Genomic DNA, 19,456 nt, shown 5'->3' with positions numbered 1-19,456 from the left:
ACTTATTGCATTTAACCTTTTCAATAGAATATATTAGGCATGATTTTTGTATGCCTGCATTTTGTAATCCCCATGTCACCCTCCTGCACTGTGTAAAGCTGTGATGTGTACATTGCCTACCGCTTCCAGCCTTATCTGACCCTAGAAGGGCAGGTGATGTTTGGAGAAAGAGGGAGGAGTTGAGCTAGCATCCGTGTGAGAACTCACATATCTCCTCAAAGGTCTTTGACATCTTTTGGTACCGGGGAAGTCAGATATGGGATTGAAATGTCAACAGTCCCATGGAAGTCCTGGTTGTCATGGGCATGGTGTCAAAGTGAGACATAAGAGACCCAAATGACCTGGGCACTCTGGGGCACCGCAAGGCAATTTCAGAGGAGTCGATATCCGCATGAAGCCACGTATCCTGTAACTTTTCTTGGTGCAAGTGGAAGAGTGTCGTGGCTTTTATGAGTCTTTCTGTGCTGTGTATATAATCTTTCTTCTAATATGCCTCCTGGCAGCCTTTTCGAACTAGCCGTTCTGCTGAATTGCAGGTTAGCCAGGCTGTCCTATTGCAGTAGTTTGAATAAACCAGGTCCCTGCAGGATGCTGAGATTGCTCTCATTCTATTGGTTCTGAGTTTTTGTTTCAGGTATTCCCTCCACTGGGTCACGAACCGGTGATGTAGAAGCAAATTCTGATCACACGGGCAATTCACATACTTTCCTTTCTTCTGTGAGAAGCTTAAGTCAAGGATTCCCTTTCTGCTGTCCTCCACTCACAATGGGCGTGTGCCAAGAGGAAAGAATTGTATCCATGAGGAAGCAGAGTTCTTGGTTCATCTTATGCCAAAGGGAGCAAGAGATGCACAAGTTTGTTTGCTTTAGGGTCCTCCAGGGTATCCCTTCAAAGATGGAAGAAAGGAGATGAAGGGAAGAGCTAAGGGCAGGAATGCGTTTAAGAGGGAATAGAATCTCATTGCATTGTTTCAATAAAATGTTGCATCCCAGGTACAAAGTTTCCATCCTCATTTCCGTCGCTGATTGTGAGGCGGGGGAAGAAAGGTAGTGACATCTAAAGGATACTAGACAAATGAAGTTTATTTGATATACAGTGGAATCTCAGTTTAGTAACATCTTTGAACCAGAATGTTTCGGTTTTCGAATGCCGAAAACCTGGAAGTAATTGCTTCTGTTTTCGAAGGCGCCTCGGACATTGAACAGCTTCCGCTACATGTTTTTCCATTTTTTCCTTTGTGCCTGGGTTTTTGAATGTCTTCCGGAACAGATAGTAGTTCTACATGGTGATACAAATAGTAATATGTCAGTTTATCTTGAGCTTCCACATATCACAAGAAGGGTTGTCTTTGTTTGGGAAAATAGGAAATATTAAAAGGAAAATGCTTTACAGTGGTACCTCGAGTTACAAACACCTCAGGTTACAAACACCTCAGGTTACAGACTCCACTAACGTAGAAGTAGTACCTCGGGTTAAGAATTTTACCTCAGGATGAGAACAGAAATCGCAGGGTGGCAGCGGGAGACTCCATTAGCTAAAGTGGTATCTCAGGTTAAGAACGGACCTCCAGAACAAATTAAGTTCGTAACCCGAGGTACCACTATATTAGCAAGAAAAAATAAGAGAGAAACGCCGAAGGAAATGGGGTTGGGAAGAGGCTGGTGCGGTTTTAAGGTCTCGGTCCTTTCAAGGTGCTGTTGGCATCAAAATGAGAGCCAGGCTGGTGACGAGGAAAAGGCCCGCCAGGAGGATGTCCTTGCAGGACCTTTCGTGCTCCTCCTGCTCCTGTTTCCGAGGGAGGGAGCAGCTCAGACGCCGGTCCAGAGGGTCCCCCAAATAAGGCCCCCCTCCGAGTGCAGGCCATGCCGGCTTTGCAGGGGGGGAGAGGGGGGAGCTGGGTCGCCCGGCTCGCCAAGGGTTAAAAGGAGCTGAGCTGGATTCCTAGAGAGGACCGGAATTCAAGGGAGAAGGTTCTCTCCCATCCCTTCCTGCAAGGAGGAGGAGGAGGGCTGTTGTCTCAGCTCCTTCTGGGATCCGGTGAGTCTCTTTCTCTTCTGCTCAGGTTGTGTTGGGGAGATGGGGGAGTCCCCAGGGGGCAGGGCAGCCAGGAGGGTCCCCCAAGAAGAGAGAGAAGGGGGCCTGGGAAGCTCCGCTTTGCAAGGGTTCCAAGGAGCAGCGCAGAAGGCCAGCCACGAGGGCCAGGGAGTCATCCTTCTTAGGGACCCCCAGAGTCATCTAGCCGAACCCGCGGCCGCGCAGGAATCTCTTGCCCAACCTGGGGCTCGAACCCAAGACCCTGAGATCAAAGGGACTCATGTTCTACCAACTTTGCTCCCCTGCCTTATTCGGGTTTGTTTCTGCAATCCGCGTGGCTCCTCCTAAGCTTCTCAGGGAGAGAAAATGTGAGCTTGGTTTGGTCCACCTTGCAAGGGTTAAAAGGAAATGAGCTGTATTCCTAGAGAGGACAGGAAATAAAGGAGGGACGAGGTCCTCCCGAACAAAAGCCCCTCCCGCTCCCTGCAAGAGGGGGAAGGTGGCTTTCGTCTCCTCTGCAGGAGCTGCCTCATGTTTCCTTCAGGGACCTGGTGAGTTTCCTCTCTTTTCTGCCTTAGGGTGCATTGGGGAGATGTGGGGCGGGTCCATGGGGAGCCTGCTCAGCTCCTGCAGGGGGATCCTCAAGTCAGCGATAAGAGGTTCTGCCCCCCTTCCTCTCTGCAAAACCTGGGAGGCTGCAAGTAGCAGGAGGTCTGCAACTCTCTTCTTGCTTTGCATCAAGATGCGGCTCGCTCCTTTGGGGAGGGGGGGCCTTGAGTCAGGAAGAAAAGGGCATGCAAAGGAATCCTGACGGGATTGAGGAAACAGTCACGTTCATTAACGCAGGTGGCAGCTAGACGGACACATTTGGAGGTAGAAATAAATGAAGTCCTTCCATGTCGCAGTGTGCAGGTAGACCCAGGGAACTCTCATCCACAGGAGGAAGGGATGGCCACCAAGGCAGGCGACTTTAGAAGAGGATGAGGCCAATTCAGACTCCTGGCCCCCACAGTTGGAGGCAGCCATGCAGGGGGAGAGAGTTATCCCTGGGCTCCAGGCCTGCTGGTGGGCTTCCCAGAAGAGGCCCCAGGTTGGCCTCAGTGAGAACAGGAGGCTGGACTGCCTTCACCCAAAAGGTTAGCAGAGCCCAACCTGGTGACAACAGAATAAAGGATGCGAGGCGGGAGCTGCATGGACTGGGTGGGCAGAGAGGAATGGTGAGGGGAACCAGCTGGGGAACCCGCAAGGGAAGGCGGCTCTGGGCCAGGGGAGGGGTTTGGTGGCAATGATGAGTGGTCAGAGGAAGGAGGAGGTGTCTGAAGCTGAAGAGGTAACAGGGCTTAGTGAGCGAGGGGAATCTGTGGCAGAGGGCAATGTAGATCCAGAGGCAGGAGATTCAGATGACGGAGGCCAAGAGGTAGGGATCATTCTGCCTGGAGAAGAGGAATAGGGGTCTCCCCTCCTCCTGTGACAAGTCCCCCCCCCAATCATCATAAACAATTACTTGATGTCCACCCAGAATTCCCAAGGCAGATTAAAAGAGTATATTACAATATTAAGAAGAGTATAAAATTAATACCATCACAGAAAAAAGGCAAATCCTGTATCTCTCTTTTTTAAACAATGTCCTTTGGCCCCACACACAAGTTATATGGTCCCACCTACCTGCTCTTTGACCAGGTGAAGCTCTGGTCCTCAGGTAGGTGGCCAGGTAAAGATCTGGCCCTCAGAATAAAGAAAGAGGGACCCACCCCAGGAGTCTTGAGAATGTGGGAGATTGCAAGTGCTGCAACATGAGGCAGAAGCAGGAAAGAAATGTGCCCTGACATTTGGGGGTGCGAGGGACCCCCACTTTGCCCTGGGTCCAGATGACTCACTCATCCATTTTGACTTCTTCCTTCCTTCCTTTATTTTTTAAAGAAAGCTCAGTCTGAGTTGTGGTGCAGTGCAGCCCTGGTTCCTAGCAAGACTCATCCACACTTGCCCAGGGAATATTTCTATTCACCTGACTGTGTATCAGATTTACCGGTATATCAGAAAAATATATTTGCTTTTTAGAATTTGCTAAAACCTCTCATTAGGACAGACAGAACTTGGCAGAAGACATAGGGACTTTTTCGATTTCTTGGAGGTGTCCTGAGAACAGAGATGGAAGAGCAAGACTCAGCTGGGCCTGAAGCAGGAAGAGGCCATTCCATCCAAACTCTTAGCCATGGCGGATTCTGGGGAAAATCTGTCCAAAGGATCCTGGGTGAGGAGGACACCCTCCGCTCAGATGTGCAGAGCCAGCAGCTCAGGCGGCTTTGCTACCAGGAGGCCGAAGGACCCCGAGAGATTTGCAACCGACTCTACCACCTTTGCCGCCAGTGGCTGAAACCAGAAATGCACACGAAAGCTGAGATGCTGGACCTGGTGATCTTGGAGCAGTTCCTGGCTGTCCTTCCAGCAGAGATGGAGAGCTGGGTGAGGGAATGTGGAGTGGAGACCAGTTCCCAGGCGGTGGCCCTGGCTGAAGGTTTCCTCCTGAGTCAGGCAGAGAAGCAGGTGAGAGAGACTTTCTTCTGGATACTCCCAAGGGGCTCCAAACTTGAGGGAGAGTATCCCCCAATGCTCTACTAATTTGCCCATCCTTTTTTGGAAAGCATCCGAGGAATGATATTTGATACCCCTAAAGTGTGTATGTCCTTTGCCATTCCATTTCTAATCTAATTCTTTTGCATGCTTGTTGCTCTTGCAGGGGAAGGATCAGTTTCCAGAAATGGGTCTGGATTCCTCTGAAGTAGAGAGAACTCCATTGGACTCCAGACTAAGGCCACTGGGTAAGGAGGAAGGATTTTTTCTCCCCCATTTTGTCACATAATGTTGTTTTCGAAACTTATCCGTGAATTATTCTCATCTTTTTTGGAGAAGACACGTGAAGCCAAGAGCCCAGAGAAAGGGTAATGTATTTTTGCACAATATGTGAAATGGTTACTAACGTCCACGTTTACATGGTTACTCTTACTTTTTGGAAGGCCCACCTGTAGTTTTCCTTCTGAGTGAAGCATGCACTTACCTTTTTCTCTCATAGGAGACCGAACGATGCCAGCAAGACCTGTTTGTCCATCTTTTCTTGGTGGCGAAGGGGAAGCTGCCCCTGTGGAAGCAGAGCAGGTAGGAGAAAGGAGCCATGTGGGGAAAGAGGATGTCATGGACGGGTTGGACACAGAGGAAAGGTGGGAGGAACCGCCAAGGAAAGAAGGGTTGAATGCTAAAATAGGCTTCTAAGCAGTTTACACACCACACCAAACAGTGGCCAGGATTCACCCCATCAGTCGCACAATAGGGCTTTCCCCCTCTCATCCCCCTGTCATTGCCCCCCTTTTGACCTTGATGTTGTCTAAGAGGACTACCTTTTTCTTTTCTTTTAGGGTCCATTGTGCTTTGAAGATGTAGCTGTGCATTTCACAGACGAGGAGTGGGCGTTGCTGGATCCTGACCAGATTGCTCTACACAAGGAAGTCATGGAGGAGAATCGTGGGATCTTGGACTCTCTCGGTAAGGCTTCCTCTTGGATCATCTTATCTGCTTTGAAATTCAAGATATATCTCTATGGGTAGAGCCTCTGATTTTTCCATGGGGCTCAACAGTAGCACCCACAGCACCTGGGATTATAACACTCCCACAGAAAACATTGGATGGAAGACTATTGACTGCTTTCCCTGTGAATATTCTTCCTCCAGTTCTGCCTTTTCAAAGCATGAAACCCAGCCAGGTGGGCGGGTTATAAACAATAAAATTATTACAATTATCATCATCATCATCATCATCATCATCATCATCATGCCTACCCCCCTCCAAGCTGGCTCCCCTTTTGTTCTTGAAGGGCTGGCCAGTCTGCAGCCCCACAGCCTCCCATCAGGGCCCCTTCACCAGGGGCAGCAGCACAGGAAGGGCCTCAGGAAAGCAGCCATGACTCCAGCCGGGCTGAGAAGCATCTGGCCAGATGCAGAGGAGAAGGAAGGCTGATCCCTCTCCTTCCCCTCATAGGGCCAGGGCCGCCAGAGGCGCAGGGTGCTGAGCAGGGGGAAAGGAGCTCAGCTGAAGAGCCTCTGGGGGAGATCAGATACTCCTCCATATTTGTTCCAGGCTCCTCTAAACGGCAAAAGGCTTTCTTAAATGTAGCCTTCTAAGGGATTCAGGAAGTTCAAGTAGCTTCTGTCAGATTTTTTGTTTCAGTTCTTGCTACTTTCTGTCCTTGGTTGACCAAAGAGACGAGTGACTTTTAGATGGCACAGATCCCATGATTAGGCCAAACAAAATCCATCCCAGAAAATAACCAGGCTTTTTGAATCTCAGGCAGTAAACCCTGTAGGAAGACCTCATATCTAAGTCCCTTCAGTTCTTCCTGGGCCACAAGCATTAATTAGCACTGCTCCATAATTGGTGGTTCCATTGCTTCCTGAGGCTCCAATGTATTTCTCTCTCAGTTGCAGGTGGTGATGAATTGGAGCAGAAGAACGAGGGAGACCACGACAAAAGCCACAGAGTGGAGAAGTCATATCCATATTCAGAGTGCAGAGAGAGCTTCAGTCAGAGCTCCCATTCCACTTCAAATCAAAGAAATCCCCTTCAGAACAAAGCCTATCAGTGCTTAGAATGTGGAAAGAGCTTCAGACAGAGAAACAAGCTCACTGTCCATCAGAGAATTCATACAGGGGAGAAACCCTATCAGTGCCAAGAGTGTGGAAAGAGCTTCAGTCAAAAGGGCAGTTTAATTTCCCATCAGAGAATTCATACAGGGGAGAAACCTTATCACTGCTTGGAATGTGGAAGGGGCTTCATTGACAGACGCCAGCTCACTGTCCATCAGAGGATTCATTCGAGGGAGCAACCATATCAGTGCTTAGAATGTGGAAAGAAATTCACCCAGAGCTCCCATCTCGCAACCCATCACAGAATTCATACAGGGGAGAAACCCCATCAGTGCTTAGAATGTGGAAAGAGATTCATTGAGAAAGCCAAACTCACGATCCATCAAAGAATTCACAGCGAGGTGAAACTATTTCAGTGCCAAGAATGTGGAAAGAGCTTCAGACACAAAGGCCAGCTTAATGTACATCACACAATTCATACAGGGGAGAAACGCTATCAGTGCCAAGAGTGTGGCAAGAGCTTCAGAAAAAAGAACAGTTTTGCTTCCCATGAGAGAATTCATAAAGGGGAAAAACCTTATCAGTGCTTGGAATGTGGAAGGGGCTTCATTGACAGACGCCATTTCAATGTCCATCAGAGGAGTCATTCGGGGGAGAAGCCCTATCAGTGCTTGGAATGTGGAAGGGGCTTCACTGACAGACGCCAGCTCACTGTCCATCAGAGGATTCATTCGGGGGAGAAACCCTATCAGTGCTTGGAATGTGGAAAGAGTTTTACTTGGAAAACAAGTTTCACTTCCCATCAGAGAAGTCATACAGGGGAGAAGCCATATCACTGCTTGGAATGTGGAAAGAGGTTCATTCTCAGAGCCCTTCTCCGTGTCCATCAAAGAATTCATACAGGGGAGAAGCCCTATCAGTGCTTGGAATGTGGAAAGAAATTCACCCAGAGTGCCCATCTCACAACCCATCACAAAATTCATACAGGGGAGAAACCCTATCAGTGCTTGGAATGTGGAAAGAGATTCATTGAGAAGGCCAAACTCACGAGCCATCAAAGAATTCACAAGAGAAAACCATTTCAGTGCCAAGAATGTGGGAAGAGCTTCAGTCACAGCGCCCGCCTCACTTCCCATCAAAGAACTCACATTGGGGGCAAATCATAGTAGTGGCTGTATACAGATTTAATTTCAGGAGACTTTATTTCGTATGAGGTGAGGATTGCAGTTGGGTTCTTTGCCACATCTGGTGCCCCATAGCTATTTCTACTACCTACCCAGAACTGTGACTTGGCCAAGATGTTTAATACCTTCTTCAGAGTTGAAGGTATTCCTTTCTCTTGGCAGATAAAGATGAGCAGGAGACCGCAAAGGTTGCAATTTGAATTGGGTTGCAACGCTGGGACAATTAGAATAAGATCCACTATTTGACTATTGACTCAAAACCCTAGAATGCATTTTATATAACGGACTTTTAATTTTTATTCTTTGTATATCGTATTGTTGTTTTATTGGTATGGCAAGTGGCTGACCCAAATAAAGATTTATTCATTCATTGAACATTTTCGTCGCGTCATGCCTGGGGTGAGGGATAAGAGTGATTTGGCGAAACTGATGAGATGGCTGTCCATGCTGAACTTTCCTAGGAAGGACTTGGGGTAAAATTTGTGCTAGTTGGTTGAATATTAGATATTATAGATTTTGATTCTGTTCGAAGTGTCCTAGTACTTATTGCATTTAACCTTTTCAATAGAATGTATTAGGCATGATTTTTGTATGCCTGCATTTTGTAATCCCCATGTCACCCTCCTGCACTGTGTATAGCTGTGATGTGTACATTGCCTACCTCTTCCAGCCTTATCTGACCCTAGAAGGGCAGGTGATGTTTGGAGAAAGAGGGAGGAGTTGAGCTAGCATCCGTGTGAGAACTCACATATCTCCTCAAAGGTCTTTGGCATCTTTTGGTACCGGGGAAGTCAGATATGGGATTGAAATGTCAACAGTCCCATGGAAGTCCTGGTTGTCATGGGCATGGTGTCAAAGTGAGACATAAGAGACCCAAATGACCTGGGCACTCTGGGGCACCGCAAGGTAATTTCAGAGGAGTCGATATCCGCATGAAGCCACGTATCCTGTAACTTTTCTTGGTGCAAGTGGAAGAGTGTCGTGGCATTTTATGAGTCTTTGTGTGCTGTGTATATAATCTTTCTTCTAATATGCCTCCTGGCAGCCTTTTCGAACTAGCCGTTCTGCTGAATAGCAGGTTAGCCAGGCTGTCCTATTGCAATAGTTTGAATAAACCAGGTCCCTGCAGGATGCTGAGATTGCTCTCATTCTATTGGTTCTGAGTTTTTGTTTCAGGTATTCCCTCCACTGGATCACGAACCTGTGATATAGAAGCAAATTCTGATCACACGGGCAATTCACATACTTTATATTTTCCTTTCCTCTGTGAGAAGATTAAGTCAAGGATTCCCTTTCTGCTGTCCTCTGATCACTCACAATGGGCGTATGCCAAGAGGAAAGAATCGTATCCATGAGGAAGCAGAGTTCTTGGTCCATCTTACGCCAAAGGGAGTTGGGAGCAAGAGAAGGAGAAGTTTGTTTCCTTTAGGGTCCTCCAGGGTATCCCTTCAAAGATGGAAGGAAGAAGATGAAGGGAAGAGCTAAGGGCAGGAATGCGTTTAAGAGGGAATAGAATCTCATTGCATTGTTTCAATAAAATGTTGCATCCCAGGTACAAAGTTCCCATCCTCATTTCCGTAGCTGATTGTTAGGCGGGAGAAGAAAGGTAGTGACATCTAAAGGATACTAGACAAATAAAGCTTATTTGATATACAGCGGAATCTCAGTTTAGTAACATCTTTGAACCTGAATGTTTCGGTTTTCGAATGCCGAAAACCTAGAAGTAATTGCTTCTGTTTTCGAACGCGCCTTGGACGTTGAATAGCTTCCGCTACCTGTTTTTCCATTTTTTCTTTTGCGCCTGAGTTTTCGAATGTCTAATGGATTTTAGTTCTACATAGTGACACAAATAGTTATACAGTGTACCTCAGGTTACATACGCTTCAGGTTACATACGCTTCAGGTTACAGACTCCGCTAACCCAGAAATAGTACCTCGGGTTAAGAACTTTGCTTCAGGATGAGAACAGAAATCATGCTCCGGCGGCGTGGCATCAGCAGGAAGCCCCATTAGCTAAAGTGGTGCTTCAGGTTAAGAATGGACCTCCGGAACGAATTAAGTACTTAACCCGAGGTACCACTGTATGTAAGTTTATCTAGAGCTTCCACATATCACAAGAAGGGTTTTCTTTATTTGGGAAAATAGGAAATATTAAAAGGAAAATGCTTTACAGTGGTGCCTTGGGTTACAAACACCTCAGGTTGCAGACTCCGCTAACGCGGAAGTAGTACCTCAGGTTAAGAACTTTACCTCAGGATGAGAACAGAAATCGCATGGCGGCAGCGGGAGGCCCCATTAGCTAAAGTGGTACCTCAGGTTAAGAATGGACCTCCAGAACGAATTAAGTTCTTAACCCGAGGTACCACTGTAATAGGAAGAAAAAAATAAGAGAGAAACGCCGAAGGAAATGGGGTTGGGAAGAGGCAGGTGCGGTTTTAATGTCTCGGTCCTTTCAAGGTGCTGTTGGCATCAAAATGAGAGCCAGGCTGGTGGCGAGGAAAAGGCCCGCCAGGAGGATGTCCTTGCAGGACCTTTCGTGCTCCTCCTGCTCCTGTTTCCGAGGGAGGGAGCAGCTCAGACGCCGGTCCAGAGGGTCCCCCAAATAAGGCCCCCCTCCGAGTGCAGGCCATGCCGGCTTTGCAGGGGGGGAGAGGGGGGAGCTGGGGCGCCCGGGGCGCCAAGGGTTAAAAGGAGCTGGGCTGGATTCCTAGAGAGGACCGGAATTCAAGGGAGAAGGTTCTCCCCCATCCCTTCCTGCAAGGAGGAGGAGGGCTGTTGTCTCAGCTCCTTCTGGGATCCGGTGAGTCTCTTTCTCTTCTGCTCAGGTTGTGTTGGGGAGATGGGGGAGTCCCCAGGGGGCAGGGCAGCCAGGAGGGTCCCCCAAGAAGAGAGAGAAGGGGGCCTGGGAAGCTCCGCTTTGCAAGGGTTCCAAGGAGCAGCGCAGAAGGCCAGCCACGAGGGCCAGGGAGTCATCCTTCTTAGGGACCCCCAGAGACATCTAGCCCAACCCTCGGCCGCGCAGGAATCTCTTGCCCAACCTGGGGCTCGAACCCAAGACCCTGAGATCAAAGGGACTCATGTTCTACTGTCGCAGGTTTTTTCCGTTACCACTACCAACTGCCTTATTCAGATTTCTTTCTGCAATTCGCGTGGCTCCTCCTGGGCTCCTCAGGGAGAGAGAGAGAGAGAGAGCGCGCGAATGTGAGCTTGGTTTGCTCCACCTTGCAAGGGTTAAAAGGCACTGAGATGCATTCCTAGAGAGGACTGGAAATACGTGGGGATGCGGTCCTCCCGAGCAAAACATCCCAAAATAGCCTTTCCCACTTTCCTAGCTTCCTCCCTGCAAGAGGGGGAAGGTGGCTTTCGTCTCCTCTGCAGGAGCTGCCTCAGTTTCCCTTCAGGGACCTGGTGAGTTTCCTCTCTTTTCTGCCTTAGGGTGCATTGGGGAGATGTGGGGCGGGTCCATGGGGAGCCTGCTCAGCTCCTGCAAGGGGATCCCCAAGCCAGGGATAGGTGGTTCTGCCCCCCTTCCTCTCTGCAAAACCTGGGAGGCTGCAAGTAGCAGGAGGTCTGCAACTCTCTTCTTCCTTTGCATCAAGATGCGGCTCGCTCCTTTGGGGAGGGGGGGCCTTGAGTCAGGAAGAAAAGGGCATGCAAAGGAACCCCGATGGGATTGAGGAAACAGTCACGTTCATTAACCCAGGTGGCAGCCAGATGGACACATTTGGAGGTAGAACTAAAACCTTGGCCTCTATGATAAACAAAGTCCTTCCTTGTCACAATGCACACTTAGACCCATGGAACTCCCATCCACAGGAGGAAGGGATGGCCACCAAGCCAGATGGCTTGAGAAGAGAATGAGGCCAATTCAGGGAGGAGCAGAGGGCTAGTGGTGGCTCCTGGCCCCACAGTTGGAGGCAGCCATGCTTCTGAATGCCAGCTGCTGGGAAGTGCAGGGGGAGAGAGTTATCCCTGGGCTCCAGCCCTGCTGGTGGGCTTCCCAAAAGGTGCCCCAGGTTGGCACCTGAGAGCAGGAGGCTGGACTGGCTTCACCCAAAAGGAAAGCAGAGCCCAACCTGGTGACAACAGAATAAAGGATGCGAGGAGGGAGCTGCATGGACTGGGTGGGCAGAGAGGAATGGTGAGGGGAACCAGCTGGGGAACCCGCAAGGGAAGGCGGCTCTGGGCCAGGGGAGGGGTTTGGTGGCAATGATGAGTGGTCAGAGGAAGGAGGAGGTGTCTGAAGCTGAAGAGGTAACGGGGCTTAGTGAGCAAGGGCAGGAGAGTGGGATGAGGGAGGCCAAGAGGTAGGGATGATTCTGGCTGGTGAGGAGGACTAGGGGTCTCCCCTCCTCCTGTGACGAGCTCCCCCCCCCATCATCATAATCAGTTACTTGATGTTCACCCAGAATTCCCATGGCGGATTAAAACAGTAAATCACAATATTAGGCAGAGTATAAAATTATTACAGTCACAGAAAGAAGGCAAATCCTATCTCTCTCTTTTTTTAACAATGTCCTTTGGCCCCACACACAAGTTATTTGGTCCCACCCACCTGTTCTTTGGCCAGGTGTAGCTCTGGTCCTCAGCTGGGTAGCCAGGTAAAGATCTGGCCCTCAGAATAAAGAAAGAGGGACCCACCCCAGGAGTCTTGAGAATGTGGGAGATTGCAAGTGCTGGAACATGAGGCAGAATCAAGAAAGAAATGTGCCCTGACATTTGGGGGTGGGAGGGACCCCCACTATTGCCCTGGGTCCAGATGACTCACTCATCCATTTTGACTTTTTCCTTCTCCTTCCTTCCTTCCTTCCTTCCTTTATTTTTTAAAGTAAGTCCAGCCCTGGTTCCCAGCAAGACTAATCCACGCTTGCCCGGGGAATATTTCTATTTACCTGACTGTGTATTAGATTTACCGGTATATCAGAAAAATATATTTGCTTTTTAGGATTTGCTAAAACCTCTCATTAGTTCATACATAATTTGGCAGAAGACGTAGGGACTTCTTTCGATTTCTTGGAGGTGTCCTGAGAACAGTGATGGAAGAGCAAGACTCAGCTGGGCCTGATGCAGGAAGAGGCCCTTCCATCCAAACTCTTATCCATGGAAGAATCTGGGGAAAGTCTGTCCAAAGGATCCTGGGTGAGGAGGACACCCTCCGCTCAGATGTGCAGAGCCAGCAACTCAGGCGGCTTTGCTACCAGGAGGCCAAAGGAGCCCGAGAGGTTTGCAACCGACTCTACCACCTTTGCCGTCAGTGGCTGAAACCAGAAATCCACACGAAAGCTGAGATGCTGGACCTGGTGATCTTGGAGCAGTTCCTGGCTGTCCTTCCAGCAGAGATGGAGAGCTGGGTGAGGGAATGTGGAGCGGAGACCAGTTCCCAGGCGGTGGCCCTGGCTGAAGGTTTCCTCCTGAGTCAGGCAGAGGAGAGAAAGCAGGCAGAGCAGCAGGTGAGAGAGACTTTCCTCTGGATACTCCCAAGGGGCTCCAAACTTGTGGGAGAGTATCCCCCAATTCTCTACTTATTTGCCCATCTTTTTTTTGGAAAGCATCCGAGGAATGATATCTGATACCCCGAAAATGTTTGTGTCCTTTGCCATTCCATTTCTAATCTAATTCTTTTGAATGCTTGTTGCTCTTGCAGGGGAAGGATCAGTTTCCAGAAATGGGTCTGGATTCTTCTGAGGTAGAGAGAACTCCGTTGGACTCCAGAGAGAGGCCACGGGGTAAGGAGGAAGGAGTTTTTTCTCCCCCGTTTTATCACATGTTGTGGATTTTGAAACTAATCTGTTAATTATTCTCATCTTTTGGTGGAGGTCACAGGGGGCCAAGAGCCCAGCAAAAGGGAGGTGTATTTTAGCACAACTAATATGTGAAATGGTTACTAACGTCCACATTTACTTGGCCACTCTTACTTTTTTGAAGGCCCACCTATAGTTTTCCTTCTGAGTGAAGCATGCACTTAACTTTTTCTCCCGTAGGAGACCGAAGGATGCCAGCAAGACCTGTTTGTCCATCTTTTCTTGGTGGCGAAGGGGAAGCTGCCCCTGTGGAAGCAGAGCAGGTAGGAGGAAGGAGCCATGTGGGGAAAGAGGATGTCATGGACGGGTTGGACACAGAGGAAAGGTGGGAGGAACCGCCAAGGAAAGAAGGGTTGAATGCTAAAATAGGCTTCTAAGCAGTTTACACACCACACCAAACAGTGGCCAGGATTCACCCCATCAGTCGCACAATGGGGCTTTCCCCCTCCCATCCCCCGGTCATTGCCCCCCCTGCACACTTTGACGTTGTCTATAGGGCATCAGGAGGGTCCCCCCACCCGGCAAGAACAGCACACAGGGAAAGAAGGAAGGGGATCTTTCCATGTGGCAAATGGGGATGTGTCCATCATGAAATGTGCAGAAGAAGAATCCCATTAAAACATAACATCAGTTAAGAGGCAGAAGACAACAGAGCAAAGTGTAACTGTTCACCTTGATGTTGTCTAAGAGGACAACCTTTTTCTTTTTCTTTTAGGGTCCATTGTGCTTTGACGATGTAGCTGTGCATTTCACAGACGAGGAGTGGGCGTTGCTGGATCCTGAGCAGAGAGCTCTGCACAAGGAAGTCATGGAGGAGAATCGTGGGATCTTGGACTCTCTCGGTAAGGCTTCCTCTTGGATCATCCTATCTGCTTTGAAATTCAAGATATATCTATATAGGAGGAACCTCTGATTTTTCGATGGGGCTCCACAGCAGCACCCACAGCCCCTGGGATTCTAACACTCCCACAGAAAACCTTGGATGGAAGACTATTGACTGCTTTCCCTGTGAATATTCTTCCTTCAGTTCGGCCGTTTCAAAGCATGAAACACAGACAGATGGGCGGGTAATAAATAATAAAATTATTACAATCATCATCATCATCATGCCTATCCCCCTCCAAGCTGGCTCCCCTTTTGCTCTTGAAGGGCTGGCCTGTCTGCAGCCCCACAGCCTCCCATCAGGGCCCCTTCACCAGGGGCAGCAGCACAGGAAGGGCCTCAGGAAAGCAGCCATGACTCCAGCCGGGCTGAGAACCATCTGGCCAGATGCAGAGGAGAAGGAAGGCTGATCCCTCTCCTTCCCCTCATAGGGCCAGGGCCGCCAGAGGCGCAGGATGCTGAGCAGGGGGAAAGGAGCTCAGCTGAAGAGCCACTGGGGGAGTTAAGATTGTTACGATATTGAAGCAATGCAGCTGCAAAGTCTAGCTTGAAAAGTAAACATAATGGGAATGTTGGGACTGCCCGTGAGAAACAGAGGGACAGTCAATTCACAGTGTGAAGCACCGGAATTAGCTCAGAGTGTAATATGAGCTCTTCCGTTTGTTCCTGTCCAGGAAGTGCAGGAAGTGTTTGTCACTACACTGCTGGAGTTTGAAGAGAGCAGTCATGTTTTTTGTAACGCTGCAAAGACAGAAATAAAGACACGTAAATACGTTTCTGTCTATCTCTTTCCCCTGCCAGGGGGCAGGAAAGAGGGGGGGTGTTCTCACGTTTGAGAAGAATCGCCTATCGAGACCTTGCCTGCGCTTGCTGGGAATGCAGCCAGGGAGGTCAACAAGGAATCAAGCCAGGTGCATGGGATTGTTGCCAGTTTCTCCTGATATGGGCTTGAATTCCCGACAAAGATACCCCTCCGTATTTTTCCCAAGCTCCTCTAAAATGCACAATGCCTTCTTAAATGTAGGCTTCTAAGGGATTCAGGAAGTTCAAGTAGCTTCTGTCAGATTTTTTGTTTCTGTTCTTGCTTCTTTCTGTCATTAGTTGACAAGAGACAAGTGACATTGGAGATGGCACAGATCCCGTAATTGGGCCAAACAAAATCCATCCAAGAAAATAACCAGGCTTTTTGAATCTCAGGCAATGAACCCTGGAGGAAGACCTCAAATCTAATTCCCCTCATTTCTTCTTGGGTCAGAAACATTAATTAGCACTGCTTCATAATTGGGGGCTCCATTGCTTCCTGAGGCTCCAATCTGTTTCTCTCTCAGTTGCAGGTGGTGATGAATTGGAGCTGAAGAACGAGGGAGACCACGACAAAAGCCACAGAGTGGAGAAGTCATATCCATATTCAGAGTGCAGAGAGAGCGTCAGTCAGAGCTCCCATTCCACTTCAAATCAAAGAAATCCCCTTCAGAAGAAACCGTATCAGTGCTTGGAATGTGGAAAGAGCTTCAGGGAGAAAAACAAGCTCACTGTCCATCAGAAAATTCATACAGGGGAGAAACCCTATCAGTGCCAAGAGTGTGGAAAGAGCTTCAGTCAAAAGGGCAGTTTAACGACCCATCAGAGAATTCATACAGGGGAGAAACCTTATCACTGCTTGGAATGTGGAAAGAGATTCATTGACAGACGGCAGCTCACTGTCCATCAGAGGATTCATTCGAGGGAGAAACCTTATCGATGCTTTGAATGTGGAAGGAGCTTCAGTCAGAGCACCCAGCTCACTTCCCATCACATACTTCATTCCGGGGGGAAACCATATCACTGCTTGCAGTGTGGAAAGACTTTCACTTGGAAAATAAGTCTCACTTCCCATCAGAGAATTCATACAGGTGAGAAACCCTATCACTGCTTGGAATGTGGAAAGAGCTTCAGACAGAGAAACAAGCTCACTGTCCATCAGATAATTCATACAGGGGAGAAACCCTATCAGTGCCAAGAGTGTGGAAAGAGCTTCACTCAAAAGGGCAGTTTAAATTCCCATCAGAGAATTCATAGAGGAGAAAAACCTTATCACTGCTTGGAGTGTGGCAAGAGCTTCTTTCGAAGAAGCCAGCTCACTGTCCATCAGAGAATTCATATAGGGGGAGAACCCTATCAGTGTTTGGAATGTGGCAAGAGCTTCAGGGAGAGATGCAATCTAACTGTCCATCAGAGAATTCATACAGGGGAAAAACCCTATCAGTGCCAAGAGTGTGGAAAGAGCTTCAGTCAAAAGGGCAGTTTAAATTCCCATCAGAGAATTCATACAGGGGAGAAACCTTATCACTGCTTGGAGTGTGGCAAGAGCTTCTTTCGAAGAAGCCAGCTCACTGTCCATCAAACAATTCATACCGGAGAGACACCCTATCAGTGCTTGGAATGTGGAAAGAGCTTCAGTCACCAAGGCCAGCTCAGTGTCCATCAAAGAATTCATACAGGGGAGAAGCCATATCAGTGCTTGGAATGTGGAAAAAAATTCACCCAGAAGACCCATCTCACAATCCATCACAGAATTCATACAGGGGAGACACCCTATCAGTGCCTGGAATGTGGAAAGAGCTTCAGTCACCAAGGCCAGCTCAATGTCCATCAAAGAATTCATACAGGGGAGAAGCCCTATCAGTGCTTGGAATGTGGAAAAAAATTCACCCAGAGCGCCCATCTCACAATCCATCACAGAATTCATACAGGGGAGAAACCCTATCAGTGCTTGGAATGTGGCAAAAGCTTCAGAAAAAAGCGCACTTTAACTTCCCATGAGAGAAGTCATACAAGGGAAAAACCCTATCAGTGCCAAGAGTGTGGCAAGAGCTTCAGAAAAAAGAACAATTTTACTTCCCATGAGAGAATTCATAAAGGGGAAAAACCCTATCAGTGCCAAGATTGTGGCAGGGGCTTCATTGACAGACGCTATTTCAGTGTCCATCAGAGGATTCATTCAGAGGAGAAACCCTACCAGTGCTTGGAATGTGGAAAGAGTTTCACTTGGAAAAGAAGTTTCACTTCCCATCAGAGAAGTCACACAGGGGAGAAGCCATATCAGTGTTTCGAATGTGGAAAGAGCTTCATTCAAAGAGGCCTTCTCAGTGTCCATCAAAGAATTCATACAGGGGAGAAGCCCTATCAGTGCTTGGAATGTGGAAAGAAATTCACCCAGAGTGCCCATCTCACAACCCATCACAAAATTCATACAGGGGAGAAACCCTATCAGTGCTTGGAATGTGGAAAGAGATTCATTGAGAAGGCCAAACTCAGGATCCATCAAAGAATTCACAGCAAGAGAAAACTATTTTAGTGCCAAGAATGTGGGAAGAGCTTCAGTCACAGGGCCCGTCTCGCTTCCCATCAAAGAACTCACATTGGGACTTCCGGTCAGCGCCAGCGACTAATGGCGGGTTCCCTCTGAGCTCCGGAGGGAACCGGCTCTGCGAGGTCTGGGTCTGGCCGCTGCGGCGAAGCGGAGACCCGAAAAAATCACAGGCGATGAAGCCTGTGAGCATGGAGACTCGGCGGGCTCCATTTGTGCCCCCCTGACTGCGAAGGAGCCTTTTTAAAGGCTTCCGAACGGAACGGGGGTGAGAGGTGCGCAGCTGAGAGTCGTCTACCCTCTTCGCAGAGTGAAGCCGCAAGCCATAGTCGGAGAGCGCTGATTCCTTTCTGGACAATTGGGATTTAAAGCAACTACCCGTGAGTAGGAGCAAGAAATTAAAATCGAAGAAAATTTGAGCTAATTAGGTACAGAAACGGGAAAGGTATAAACAGGAAGTCTGCCTTTCCCGGCTTGTAAAGAGAGCAAAGCAAAGAGATTGTAAAGCTGTAACTTTGAAAGACGTCTTTTAAAGACTCCAAATCCATAACCAAAAAAAAAGCATCCCCCTCCTATTTGCAGGGGTGGAGGGGAGAATTTTGAGCATTATTTACCTGCAAGGATAGAGAGAAGTAAAGTTATATCTGCTGCCTCTAAAACCTGGGAACGGACTGCTTTTGACAGCTGTCAACGTGTCAAAGGTAAAGAATACTGATACTCTGTGAAAGGATACAATTGCTTTCTGAACGGATTTGGACTAAAAAGTAACTTTTTAACTGAAACTGTGGCTTTTTAAAGGATAAAGGGGACTCATAAGGATTATATTTGTTCTAAAAGTTGCAACTGAAGTTGGAAGTGTGTCCCCCTAGAGGTGATTATGTTGTAGCAAGTATTAAGCCACCAAGCAACTTAGCCTGGAAAATTCCTCTTCAAAACAAAGTTACTAGGCGTGAGGCTGACCTTGGACTGTGTATGGAAGTGCTATGGCAGATGAGAAAGGGAAGATAGGTCCGACACAGGAAAAAATTCTCAGGTCTGGTAGACAATACAAAACTGACATTGCTCAGCAGAGAAGGGCTTCAACATCCGGAGCAGCAGGCACAGCGGGAGCTGCTGCTTCGCAAGTAAAGCTAAAGGCTATGTCATCACAAGACCTACTGGCTCAGGCACTTAGTAAAATTAATGCATCTCTGGAAAACTTAGCTAAACAGGTTGCAGAGACAAATAAACAGGTTGCAGAGACAAATAAACAAGTAGCTGAGGCCTCAGTAAAAATTGATGTGAACACCACAAGTATAAATGAACTGGGAAAGAAAGTGAACTCTAATACACAGTCCATTGAAAAACTTGCTCAGACCATAATGCTGTAAAGATGGAGATGAAGCAAATAACACCCGGTTCCTTTAGATGGAGGATGAATGACACTCTATTTAGAGATGAAGAAATATACAAAAAGGCCCAAAAAACTTTGAGAGATTATTTTGAAATAAATATGACTACTAATGTGGAAAAAAGAGTAATCTGGGATGCAAGTAAAGCTGTGATGAGAGGGTTCCTGATTCAACAGAATGC

General features: G+C 48.2%; 2 protein-coding genes across 2 annotated transcripts in view; both read left to right on the top strand.

The window, feature by feature from the left end:
- Positions 1–2,046: 2,046 nt before the first annotated feature.
- The window catches only part of LOC128418949 (zinc finger protein 197-like), a 47,634-nt gene continuing 30,224 nt past the window's right edge, over positions 2,047–19,456 (top strand). The window contains 5 exon segments of the mRNA XM_053399155.1: positions 2,047–2,533; positions 11,209–11,260; positions 12,798–13,302; positions 13,497–13,578; positions 13,834–13,916. Of these exon segments, the coding sequence (XP_053255130.1) occupies positions 12,889–13,302; positions 13,497–13,578; positions 13,834–13,916 (579 nt within the window). The 5' untranslated portion in view covers positions 2,047–2,533; positions 11,209–11,260; positions 12,798–12,888.
- Positions 2,487–7,837, top strand: LOC128418239 (zinc finger protein 883-like). The gene is made up of 6 exons (XM_053397742.1): positions 2,487–2,585; positions 3,955–4,578; positions 4,772–4,853; positions 5,105–5,187; positions 5,445–5,571; positions 6,504–7,837. Exons 2-6 carry the CDS (start codon positions 4,183–4,185, stop codon positions 7,832–7,834), a joined length of 2,019 nt encoding a protein of 672 aa, XP_053253717.1. The 5' UTR covers positions 2,487–2,585; positions 3,955–4,182; the 3' UTR covers positions 7,835–7,837.

The sequence above is a fragment of the Podarcis raffonei genome, chromosome 8, assembly GCF_027172205.1.
Source record: "Podarcis raffonei isolate rPodRaf1 chromosome 8, rPodRaf1.pri, whole genome shotgun sequence".
Classification (NCBI taxonomy): Eukaryota; Metazoa; Chordata; class Lepidosauria; order Squamata; family Lacertidae; genus Podarcis; species Podarcis raffonei.
Note: the sequence above shows the minus strand (reverse complement) of the source record. Positions and strands in the feature narration are given on the sequence as shown.

Excerpts from the sequence above, each read along its gene's own strand:
- LOC128418239 (XM_053397742.1), top strand. The coding sequence starts at position 4,183 with ATGGAAGAGCAAGACTCAGCTGGGCCTGAAGCAGGAAGAGGCCATTCC. Across the intron at positions 4,579-4,771 it reads TGAGTCAGGCAGAGAAGCAG|GGGAAGGATCAGTTTCCAGA; the intron begins GTGAGAGAGACT and ends TTGCTCTTGCAG. Across the intron at positions 5,188-5,444 it reads CCCCTGTGGAAGCAGAGCAG|GGTCCATTGTGCTTTGAAGA; the intron begins GTAGGAGAAAGG and ends CTTTTCTTTTAG.